This window comes from Hylobates moloch, unplaced genomic scaffold (genome assembly GCF_009828535.3).
Source record: "Hylobates moloch isolate HMO894 unplaced genomic scaffold, HMol_V3 SCAFFOLD_11, whole genome shotgun sequence".
Taxonomy (NCBI): domain Eukaryota; kingdom Metazoa; phylum Chordata; class Mammalia; order Primates; family Hylobatidae; genus Hylobates; species Hylobates moloch.
Window position 1 is genome coordinate 97559373 of NW_026652286.1, and position 12309 is coordinate 97571681.

Genomic DNA, 12309 nt, shown 5'->3' on the forward strand with positions numbered 1-12309 from the left:
CAGCTTGATCACGTATGTACCACTTCCATTTGATTTTGGAATACTGCTGTGCATGACCCACTCTATGGCTAGATGGGTTAGAAAGCACCCAGTTCATGATAGGCAGTTCAGGTGGCATGGTAACTTAATGACACATAGTCAAATGTTCAGTTTCCACCAAAGCCCAGTAACAAGCCAAGAGCTGTCTCTCAAAAGGAGAGTCATCTGCAGAAGACGGCAGGGCCTTGCTTCAAAATCCTAGAGGCCCCTGCTGTGATTCACCTATAGGGGCCTGCCAAAGATTCCAAACAACATCTTTATTTGCCACTGACACCTCAAGCACCACAGGATCTGCTGGGTCATATGGCCCAAGTGGCAGAGCAGCTTGCACAGCAGAACCTTTTCTTGTTCTGGACCCCACCCAAAACTGGCAGCCTTTTGGGTCACTTGATAAATGGGCCGGGGTAACACACCCAAACGAGGAATGTGTTGCTTCCATAATCCAAATAGGCCCACTAGGCGTTGTGCCTCTTTCTTGGTTGTAGGAGGGGCCAAATTCAGCAATTTATCCTTCACCTTAGAGGGAATCTCTCGACAGGCACCACACCACGGGGCCTCTAGAAATTTACTGAGGTAGAAGGTCCGTGTATTTTAGTCAGATTTATTTCCCATCCTCTGGCCTGCAAATCTTTCACCAGTAAGTCCAGTGTGTTTGCTACTTTTCACTCACTGGATCCAGTCAGCATAATGTCATGAATGTAATGGACCCGTGTGTTATCTTGTGGAAGGGAAGATCAATCAAGCTCTCTTTGAACAAGATTATGACACAAAGCCAGAGAGTTGATATACCCCTGAGGCAGGACAGTAAAGGTATATTGCTGGCCTTGTCAGCTTAAGACAAATTGTTTCTGGTGGGCCTTATGGACAGGAATGAAGAAAAAGGCATTTGCCAAATCAATGGCTGCATACCAGGTACTAGGAAATGTGTCAATTTGCTCAAGCAATGAAACCACACCTGGTACAGCAGCTGCAACTGGAGTTACCACTTGGTCAAGCTTACAATAATCCACTGTCATTCTCCAAGATCCATCTGTCTTCTGTACAGGCCAAATAGGAGAGTTGAATGAGAATGTGATGGGAGTCACCACCCTGCATATTTCAAGTCCTTGATGGTGGCACTAATCTCCACAATTCATCCAGTGATGCAATATTGTTTTTGATTTACTATATTTCTAGGTAGAGGCAGCTTTAATGGCTTCCAATTGGCCTTTCTCACCATAATAACCTTCACCCTAATAGTCAGGAAGCCAATGTGGGGGTTCTGCCAGTATGTCTATGCCAATTATTCATTCTGGCACTGGGGAAATGACCACAGGATGAGTTCAGGAACCCACTGGACACACTATAAGTCAAACCTGAGCTAAAACTCCATTAATTACCTGACCTCCATAAACCCCTACTTAATTAATTTATTTGTTTTTATTTTTATACTATTTCTGTGTATGGTTTTTATTATACTTTAAGTTTTAGGGTACATGTGCACAATGTGCAGGTTTGTTACATATGTATACATGTGCCATGTTGGTGTGCTGCACCCATTAACTCGTCATTTAGCATTAGGTATATCTCCTAATGCTACCCCTTCCCCCTCTCCCCACCCCACAATATGCTCCAGTGTGTGATGTTCCCCTTCCTGTGTCCATGTGTTCTCATTGTTCAATTCCCACCTATGAGTGAGAACATTTGGTGTTTGGTTTTTTGTCCTTGCGATAGTTTGCTGAGAATGATGGTTTCCAGATTCATCCATGTCCCTACAAAGGACATGAACTCATCATTTTTTGTGGCTTCATAGTATTCCATGGTGTATATGTGTCACATTTTCTTAATCCAGTCTATTATTGTTGGATATTTGGGTTGGTTCCAAGTCTTTGCTATTGTGAATAGTGCTGCAGTAAACATACGTGTGCATGTGTCTTTATAGCAGCATGATTTATAGTCCTTTGGGTATATACCCAGTAATGGGATAGCTGGGTCAAATGGTATTTCTAGTTCTAGATCTCTGAGGAATCGCCACACTGACTTCCACAATGGTTGAACTAGTTTACAGTCCCACCAATGGTGTAAAAGTGTTCCTATTTCTCCACATCCTCTCCAGCACCTGTTGTTTCCTGACTTTTGAATGATGGCCATTCTAACTGGTGTGAGATGGTATCTCATTGTGGTTTTGATTTGCATTTCTCTGATTGCCAGTGATGATGAGCATTTTTTCATGTGTCTGTTGGCTGCATAAATGTCTTCTTTTGAGAAGTGTCTGTTCATATCCTTCACCCACTTGTTGTTGGGGTTGTTTGTTTTTTTCTTGTAAATTTGTTAGAGATATTGTAGATTCTGGATATTAGCCCTTTGTCAGATGAATAGATTGCAAAAATTTTCTCCCATTTTGTAGGTTGCCTGTTCACTCTGATGGTGGTTTCTTTTGCTGTGCAGAAGCCCTTTAGTTTAATTAGATCCCATTTGTCAATTTTGGCTTTTGTTGCCATTGCTTTTGGTGTTTTAGACATGAAGTCCTTGCCCATGCCTATGTTCTGAATGGTATTGCCTAGGTTTTCTTCTAGGGTTTTTATGGTTTCAGGTCTAACATGTAAGTCTTTAATCCATCTTGAATTAATTTTTGTATAAGGTGTAAGGAAGGGATCCAGTTGCAGCTTTCTACATATGGTTAGCCAGTTTTCCCAGCACCATTTAATAAATAGGCAATCCTTTCCCCATTTCTTGTTTTTGTCAGGTTTGTCAAAGATCAAATAGTTGTAGATATGCGGCATTATTTCTGAGGGCTCTGTTCTGTTCCATTGGTCGATATCTCTGTTTTGCTACCAGTACCATGCTGTTTTGGTTACTGTAGCCTTGTAGTATAGTTTGAAGTCAGGTAGCATGATGCCTCCAGCTTTGTTCTTTTGGCTTAGGATTGACTTGGCGATGCAGGCTCTTTTTAGGTACATATGTAACAAACCTGCACATTGTGCACATGTACCCTAAAACCTAAAGTATAATAAAAAAAAAGGTTCCATATGAACTTTAAAATAATTTTTTCCAATTCTGCAAAGAAAGTCATTTGTGGCTTGATGGAGATGGCACCGAATCTATAAATTACCTTGGGCAGCATGGCCATTTTCATGATATTGATTCTTCCTACACATGAGCATGGAATGTTCTTCCATTTGTTTGTGTCCTCTTTTGTTTCACTGAGCAGTGTAAACCCCTACTTTAACTGGAGGACAACAGTAATGTTTTGGGTCCCCTGGATTCAGTGCCAGCTCAGAGCCAGTGTCCAGTAGTCCCCAAAATGTCTGATCATCTTTCTTTCCCCAGTGCACAGTTACCCTGGTAAAAGGCCAGAGTTCTCCTTGGGGAAGGATGGGAGAAAGATTAATAGCAAAAATTGTTGGTAGTATAGTGGGGTCCTTCCTCAAGGGGAGCAGGCTTCCCCTTCATTCAAGAGGTTCTGGGTCTATAAACTGGCTCCAGTCTGGATATCAATTGAGGGGCCATGATTCTCTGTTTTTATATTTAAAATTAGTCTTTTGTCCACTTGACCTGGAATTTTTCTGCTTATATAAATTAAGTAGGAATGCAGTAGGATTCCTATTAATTTCACTTCTAGAAACACCATGATTAATTAGCCAGTGCTAGAGCTCTGCATAAGTCAAATGATTCTGATTGTTGCTTTGCCTCTGCTGTCCGTTATGGTAGCTATGCCCACCTTACCTTTGATGGTTGAGTGCTACCACTTGGCCCTGCCATCTCAGGATCCAATTATTCCCATTGCATTTAAATTTTGTGGTTGAGTGACTGGGGTTCCCATTGTTAGATCTGGCATACATCAAGATCTAGAAGAGCAATCCTTACAGAGCTCTTCAAAGATGTAGGTATTGCCCTCACAAATCTATTTTGGGGCCGGGCGCGGTGGCTCACGCTTGTAATCCCAGCACTTTGGGAGGCCGAGGCGGGCGGATCACGAGGTCAGGAGATCGAGACCATCCTGGCTAGCACGGTGAAACCCCGTCTCTACTAAAAATACAAAAAATTAGCCGGGCGTGGTGGCAGGCGCCTGTAGTCCCAGCTACTCGGAGAGGCTGAGGCAGGAGAATGGCGTGAACCCGGGGGGCGGAGCTTGCAGTGAGCCGAGATTGCGCCACTGCACTCCAGCCTGGGTGACAGAGCGAGACTCCGTCTCAAAAAAAAAAAAAAAAAAAAACAAATCTATTTTGGAAAGCATCGGTCAAGGACATATCTTCTGGACCCTCCCAGCTGGAATGAGAAGGTCTAAAGTGACTAATCCACTCCACCATTCCAATCTCCCTACACCTTTGGATCCTGTTCTAAACCAAGGGAGGAAATCAGGCATTTCCAGCTTGCTCACAGTGGGCCGTCTTTTAAGCTATATTTTAGCTAACCAAGCAGACAAACTATTAGAATCTTTTTTAACTCCCTGAGTTACAACATTAAATGTAGAATACCTATTTAGTAGGCCCAAATTGACAAATTCACCTGATCAAACTCTATGTTCCTTCTACCATCATCCCACACCTTAATATCCATTCCCAGGACTCTTCTCAAGATTTCTGCTTATATAAATTAGAGAACTCAAGCAGTTCCTTTTGAGTGTAGCACATGTCCTCATGGTCACACTCTGAACCTCACTTCTAAAAGCCCGCTAGGACTTTAGTCTTGTTATAGGTCTAGAAGCAAACAGAGGTGTTGGGGATAGCTCCTGAGGAGAATCAACATTATATTGCCTGGCAACTGCCTCAGGGGAGGCCATCACTGTTGCCTCAGGCAGCGCAGGGTTTATCCCCTCAGACAAAGGTGGAAAGGGTGATGGCATGGGATGTTGCCACTAGTGGGGATGAGAAAGCTGTTTCTTCCGGCAAAAAAAATTCATCAGAGTTTACAAGCTCAGTGTCCCCAGTGTCATCAGGGTCCTCCCACATATCCTCATTCCCAGTTGCAGGGTCCCATTCTTTTCCAATCAATGCCTTCATTTTAACAGTAGACACCTGGCAAGGCTGTGCATGCACCTTTCATTGCAGGCCAGCCACTCGCATGATAAAAGCTTGTGTCTGGTTTTCCACAGCTTTATCTCTTTCTCTTCAGGAGATAAGACTCTCACTCAGGGCAATCTTAGAAGATTTGAAGCTCAGTATCTGCTTCTGAAGCCAGGAGTTAGAATCCCTGAGTTCACCATTTTCTTTCATCACTTTGTCCAGTGAACTTAGGAGCAACCAACCAACTTCATTATCTTCCTTGGTTCTCCACATATGGTGAAAGTTATTATGTACAGAGTCACTAAACTCCTTGCCTCTCATGAGCAGTGAATCAGGAGTGTCAAATGCATTTATTTTGCATAACTCTCTAAACAGTTCATGCCAGGGACTATTAGTGTTCTCCATACTATTAGAAGTAGAGTCCTTAGCATTTTGGGGTCTAATCATATTTAGCAGCCAACTCCAGAAACCCCAAAACCAACAAAAGAACTCCATCCTTAATATTTGTTGGTACCAAAATCTGTATTAGGGTTCTCTAAAAAGACAGAACTAATATATATATATATGGGAGTTTATTAAGGAGTATTAATTCACACAATCACAAGGTCCCAAAATAGGCCGTTTGCAAGCTGAGGAGCAAGGAAGCCAGTTTGAGTCCCAAAGCTGAAGAACTTGGAGTCTGATGTTGGAGGGCAGGAAGCATCCAGCATGGGAGAAAGATGTAGGCTGGGAGGCTAAGCCAATCTAGTCTATTCAGGTTCTTCTGCCTGGTTTTTATTCTGGCCACGCTGGCAGTTGATAAGATTGTGCCCACTCAGATTAAGGGTGGGTCTCCCTTTTCTAGTCCACTGGCTCAAATGTTAATCTCTTTTAGCCACACCCTCACAGAAACACTCAGGAATAATACTTTACATCCTTCAATTCAATCAAGTTGACAGTCAGTATTAACCATCACAGTGAACTTCTTTGTTTTTTTTATAGTTTTTGTCTTGAAATCTATTTTGTCTGATATAAGTATAGCTACTCCTGCTCTTTTTTGGTTTCTATTTGCGTGGAATATTTTTTCCATCTCTTTATTTTCAGCCTATGTGTGTCTTTATAGATGAAGTATGTTTCTTGCAGGCAAGGAATTGTTGGATCTTATTTTGTAATCTATTCAGCCACTCAACATCTTTTGTTTGGAGAATTTAGTTTATTTTCATTCAATGTTATCATTGTTAAGTAAAGACTTACTTCTGCCATTTTGTTATTTTTTTTTCTGGTTGTTTCATGGCCTTCTTTCTTCTTTTCTTCTTTCCTTTTAGTGAAGGTGATTTTCTCTGATGACATGTTTTAATTTATTGCTTTTTATATTTTGTGTATCTGTTGTATGTTTCTAAATTTGAAGTTACAATGAGGCTTGCAAATAATATCTTATGACCTATTGTTTTAAACTGATGACAACTTAACAGTGATTGCATAAACAAACTAACAAACAAGTAAAGAGAAAACTGATAAAAACTGTACATTTTAACATCATGCCCCTACTTTTAACTTTTTGTTGTTTCTACTTATATTTTATTGTACTATGTCTTGAAAATTTGTAATTATTATTTTTGATCAGTTCATCTTTTAGTCTTCCCACTCAAGATATGAGTAGCTTACACACCACAATTACGGTGTTTCGATATTCTGTCTTTTTGTGTACTTACTATTACTAGTGAGTTTTGTGCCTTCAGATAATTTCTTATTTTTTATTAAGGTCCTTTTCTTTCAGATTAAGGAACTCCCTTTAGCTTTCTTATAGGATAGGTCTGGTGTTGATGAAATCTCTCAGCTTTTGTTTGTCTGAGAAAGTCTTGAATTCTCCTTCATGTTTGAATAATATTTTCACCAGATCTACTATTCTGCAATTAAAGTTCTTTTTCCTTTGGCCCTTTCAATATATTATGTCACTCTTTCCTGGCCTGCAAGGCTTCCACTGAGAAGTCTGCTGCCAGGCATATTGAAGCTCCACTATATGTTATTTGTTTCTTTTCTCTTCCTACTTTCAGAATCCTTTATTTATTATTGACCTTTGGGAGTTTGATTATTGAATGTCTTGAGTTAATGTTATTTGGGTTAAATCTGCTTAGTAACCTTCTTGCACTTGAATATTGATATCTTTCTCTAGGTTTGGGAAGTTCTCTGTTATTATCCCTTTGAATAAACTTTCTACCCTCATCTCTCGATTTCCTCTTTAAGGCCCAAAACTCTTAGATTTGCCCTTTTGAAGTTATTTTCTAGATATCATAGGCATACTTTCATTCTCTTCTATTCTTCTTTCTTTTGTCTCCTATAACTGTGTATTTTCAAATAGCCTGTCTTCAAGCTCACTCATTCTTTCTTCTGCTTGATTAATTCCACTATTAACAGACTCTGGTGCATTCTTTAGTATTTCAGTTGCAGTTTTTAACTCCAGAATTTCTACTTGATTCTTTTAAATTATTTCAATCTCTTTGTTAAATTTATCAGATAGGATTCTGAATTCCTCTCTGTGTTCTCTTGAATTTCTTTGAGTTTCCTCAAAACAGCCATTTTGAATTATCTGTCTGAAAGGTCACACATCTCTGTCTCTCTGGGATTAGTCACCGGTGACTTATTTAGTTCTTTTGGTGAGGTCATATTTCCTGAGTGGTCTTAATGCTTGTGGATGTTCATTGGAGTCTGGGCTTGTTTGTACCCTTCATTCCTGGGAAGGCTTTCTAGGTATTCAAAGGAACTTGGGAGTTGTGATTTAGTTTTTGGTGACTGCAGCTGTATCTGCATCGGGGGCACCCCAAGCCCCAGTAACACTGTGGCTCCTGCAGACTTGAAGAGATACCACCCTATGGTCTTAGATAAGATCTAGAAGAATCCTCTGGATTATAAGACATAGACTCTTATTCTCTTCCTTTTCTTTCTCCAAAACAAACAGTCTCCCTCTTTCTCCTCTCTCTCTCTCTTTTTCTCTCTTCCCCTCTCTCTCTCTCTCTCTCCTTCTCTCTCTCTGTGTGTGCTGAGCTGTCTGGAGCTGGAAGAAGGGTGACACAAGTACCCTTGTGGCCACCACCACTGAGACTGTGCTGGGTCTGATCTGAAGCCAGCACAGCATCAGGTGTCACCAAAGACCTGTGGTAACCACTGTCTGGATACCAGCTATGTTCGCTCAAGGCCCTATGGCTCTAGAGTCAGCAGGTGGCAACGCCAACCAGGCTTGTATCCACTGCTTCAGGGTGCCAAGTTTCCACCAGTCCTGGGCAGGTCCAGAGATGCCACCTGGGAGCCAGGGCCTAGGGTAAGAAACTTTAGAAAACTACCTGGTGCTCTAGTCTACTGCAGCTGAGCTGGCACCCAAGCCCAAGGCAATGCCTTTCCCACTCTTTCCTCTCCTTTCCTCAAGCAGAGGTGTCTCTCCCCTAGGCCGCCACTGCTCCAGGCCCACGGTCAATACTGCCTGGCTACTGCTGATGTTCATTATGGATCAAGGGCTCTTGAGTCAGCTTATGAATGCTTCCAAGCATAGGACTCTCCTTTCAAGGCAGTAGGCTCCACTATGACCACTAGGGCAGGTCCAGAAATGCCATACAAGAGCTAAACCCTGGAATTGGGGACTCCAAGAGTCCACTTGGTTCTCTACCCCACTGAGGCCACAGTGGTACCTAAACTGCAAGACAAAGTCCCCTTTACCCTTCCTTCAACTTTTCTCAAGCAGAAGGAGCCCCTTCCGATAGGCACCACAGCTGGAAAGCTGCTTGGTGACATCTGAAGCCAACATGTCTCTTAGTCTCACCCAAGGCCAATGGCAAGTACTGCCTGTGTTCTACTGCAAAGTATTGAGGGCCCTTGGGCTCTAGAGAGAGCAGGTGATGAATGCTGCCAGGACTGGGTCATTCCCTTCAAAGCAATGGGTTCGCTTCTGGCCCAGGGTGTCTAGAAATGTTGTCTGGGAGCTAGGGCCTGAAATGGGGGACTCAGGACTCTGTCTTATGCCCTATCCTGCTGTGGCTGAGCTTGTCTTATGCCCTATCCTACTGTGACTGAGATGATATCCAAGTTGCAATACACAGTCCTGTTTACTCTTCCTGCTCCTCTCCTCGAACCACAGAAAAGAGTCTCTTTCAAAGCTGCAAGCTGTGATGCCTGGTGTTGGCAGAGCGATGATGCAATCACTCCCTTGGCTGCACCAGCTGGTGTCTCACTAGATCATATGCTCCCCAAGTCCACTGGCTTCAAGCCCAGCACAGCACCAGGAATTCCCCCTAGAATTGCAGTCCTTGTGTCCTAGACAGACTTTTAAAAGTTTATTTAGGACCTCAGAGCACTTTAACCCATGGTCGTGAGTGTTTTTGGAATTCAGGTTCCAACCACTGGGATGTGTAATTCCTCTCTGGTGAGGGCTGGTCTAAATGCTTCCTCCGTGGGTGCTGGCTGAGTTCTGCCTGGTGTTGTTTCTCACTGTGACAGGGCAGCACTGGGTTCCAACACAAAGTCCCACAATGACTGCACTCTCCCTCCCGCAAGTGCAGAGATTCTCTCTCTGTTCCATGCGGCAGCTGCTGGGTGATGAGGGAGGGGTGGTGTCAGCAATTCAAGACTGTCTTTCTTACCTTCTTCAGTGCCTCTTTCAGTGATAGGAAGTTAAAACCAGGTATTGTGATCACTCACTGGATGTTTGGTTGTTATGAGGGTGCTTTTTTGTGTGGATAGTTGTTCAATCTGGTGTTTTTGCAGGGAAGACAAAGAGTGGAGGCTTCTATTCAGCCATCTTGCTTCACCTCCCTTGGTAATCTCACATTTAATGAGTGCTAAGTACTTTGAGCTCACTGGGCTTTTAAATTTTGTTTTACTTCTGGCTGCTTAAAAATTTCCCCTATCTCTGGTAGGGAAGTGGCTCACGCCTGTAATCCCAGCACTTTGGGAGGCCGAGGTGGGTGGAACATGAGGTCAGGAGCTTGAGATCAGCCTGGCCAACATAGTGAAACCATGTCTCTACCAAAAATACAAAAATTAGCCAGACATGGTGTCACATGCCTGTAGTCCCAGCTACTCAGGAGGCTGAGGCAGGAGAATCACCTGAACCCGGAGGCAGAGGTTGTAGTGAGCCTAGACTGCGCCATTGCACTCCAGCCTGGGTGACAAGAGTGAGACTCCGTCTGAAAAAAAAAAAAAATTCCCCCATCTCTTGAAGCAAGCAATGCAAAACAAATATCATTTAAGCAGGACCTAGCTGTTTTGAAACAGGAAGACCTCTCAAACATCTAGTCTCAAGTATTTAGCAGAGAAGTTCCACATATCACTTTTTACCTATTGCAGTCTGGCTTCAACCCCTACTACATGCCTGAAACTACTTAATGCCAAGTCACTCAATGTTTTCGTTGTTGCCAAATTTAACATGCACTTTTCACTTCGTTTCATATGTGAGCCCCCTGCCCTTGCAGTCCCGAATGCTCCCTTTTTCGTGAAACTCTCTTGTTCTTTTGATTGTGTGATATAGTTATCTCCTATATATTCTCCTGTCTTACTGGCTGTGCCATTTTAGCCTTCTTGGTGAGGTCCTTTAACCTTTCTACACATACTGATGTCCTCAGAAATCTATCTGCAGCTTTCTTCACCTTCTACTTTGTATACTTTCCTGAAATAATTTCATCAACTGCTAGGCTCAGTACCCTGAATTCGCCCCCATCGTGTCTTGCACTTCCAAGCTTTTATACATGCTTCTCCCTCTGCTTGGAGTGTGTCCTCTCATACTTTTAAAAACCAGATTAACTAACAAGTCTTTCTAAGAAAGACTCAACTCAGGTCTGTTCTCCTCCAAGATGCCTTTGCTGACATCTAATCTACATGCTCCCAGAGCACCTTGTATCTACTTCTGCCATTGCATTTTACACACTATATTGTAATCATCTGTTTACTGATCTGTCTTCCTGACATAGTTATGCTGTATCAGCGGTGTCTAGCACAGGGCCTAGTCCAGGGTAGATAAACAAATGTTTGTTGAATAAATAAAAGAACACCCGAATAAGTAAAGGAATGAATGGGTAAGTGATTTTGGAATGGACAATTTGCGGTTTGGAAAGAGGGTAAAGGATGTGAAAGAATAGGAGAAGAAAAGAAGGGAAATGCCTGGTATATTTAAGCAGCTTCTTTCATTACCCTTGTTTATGTGGAATAAAGTTGTCATTCCATTTCATCAAAAGTTTATTGAGCATCCAGTATGTGCTAGGCACTCTGCTGGATGCTAGTAATACAAAGATGAAGATGAAAACAACACAAAAACAAACCCCACTTCCTTACTTACCCCTCCCCACCCACAATTTAAGGCAGATTTGGCTTAAGCCTGGCAAGCTGGCCCCTCAAGGATTCAGCACCAGGGTATGGCATGTTCTCATCTCACCCTAACATTCACCTGTGCATCTCAAGGCTGACCAGCAGGTACTCCTTATCCAAGTCCTGCTGCCTCTTCCACCTTCCTGAGAAACTTTTCCCCTACATGCATTATATCATTATGGATGAGGCACCTGGGAAGTTTAGGGGAGCTGCGAAGGCACACCTGCTCAAATGAGCCTGGGGAAGTGCCGAGGGATAGGGAGCTGAGACAGGCATGCTGTTGGGGTCAGGGCAGAGGGGGCAAACTAGAAATGTCAGTGCCTTTGGGGCTGAGACAAAACTTGACCTGGTGTGGAGGTGATGGGTAACAGGGGCCTTGGAATTGCTCCATGGGTTGATGGCGAATCAGAGCTGGAGTTTAGGAGGCTAGGGATGCAAGGATGCTTGGAGGCATTAAGGAGGAGGGGACAGAATACACAGAGGGCCTCCTTCTCTTTCAGCTTTTTAATTGCCCTCTCTCCTCACACAGTAGATTACTGCCACTCCTATGAACTGTTCAATAGGTGGTGGCATGGGCATGTCCTGGCTACACAGTGGCCCAGCCTCTTTATTTTGATGTTAGTGTGATTAGGGAGTCTGCCCTTTTTCTGTGCCCTGGGACCTGAGCATGTGGGAGCAGGGCAGATGGGTGGCAGGAGGCCAGAGGTTGGATCATGTTCCCCTGAAATGCTGGGAAGCAATAAGCCTCCTCCTCCCCCCCTCCCCCTACCATTTCTCTGGAGATTAGGACTTATTCTCACAGCTGGAGGAAGCTCAACAACTTTCCTGAGGACAATGATTGTTTGAAAGGCTTGTTTTGTAAGGAAGCCAGGACGAATATATGAGTTTGATGAGCTAAAACAGTTCCTCACTTGGTCTGGTTTTCTGGGCCAGGGGAGTAAGTGAAATTCACTCCTCT

At 43.2% G+C, this 12309-nt stretch overlaps 1 protein-coding gene across 1 annotated transcript; it reads left to right on the plus strand.

The window, feature by feature from the left end:
- Positions 1–11155: 11155 nt before the first annotated feature.
- Positions 11156–11978, plus strand: HEPN1 (hepatocellular carcinoma, down-regulated 1). The gene has a single exon (XM_032167805.2). It carries the CDS (start codon positions 11712–11714, stop codon positions 11976–11978), a length of 267 nt encoding a protein of 88 aa, XP_032023696.1. The 5' UTR covers positions 11156–11711.
- Positions 11979–12309: the final 331 nt, after the last annotated feature.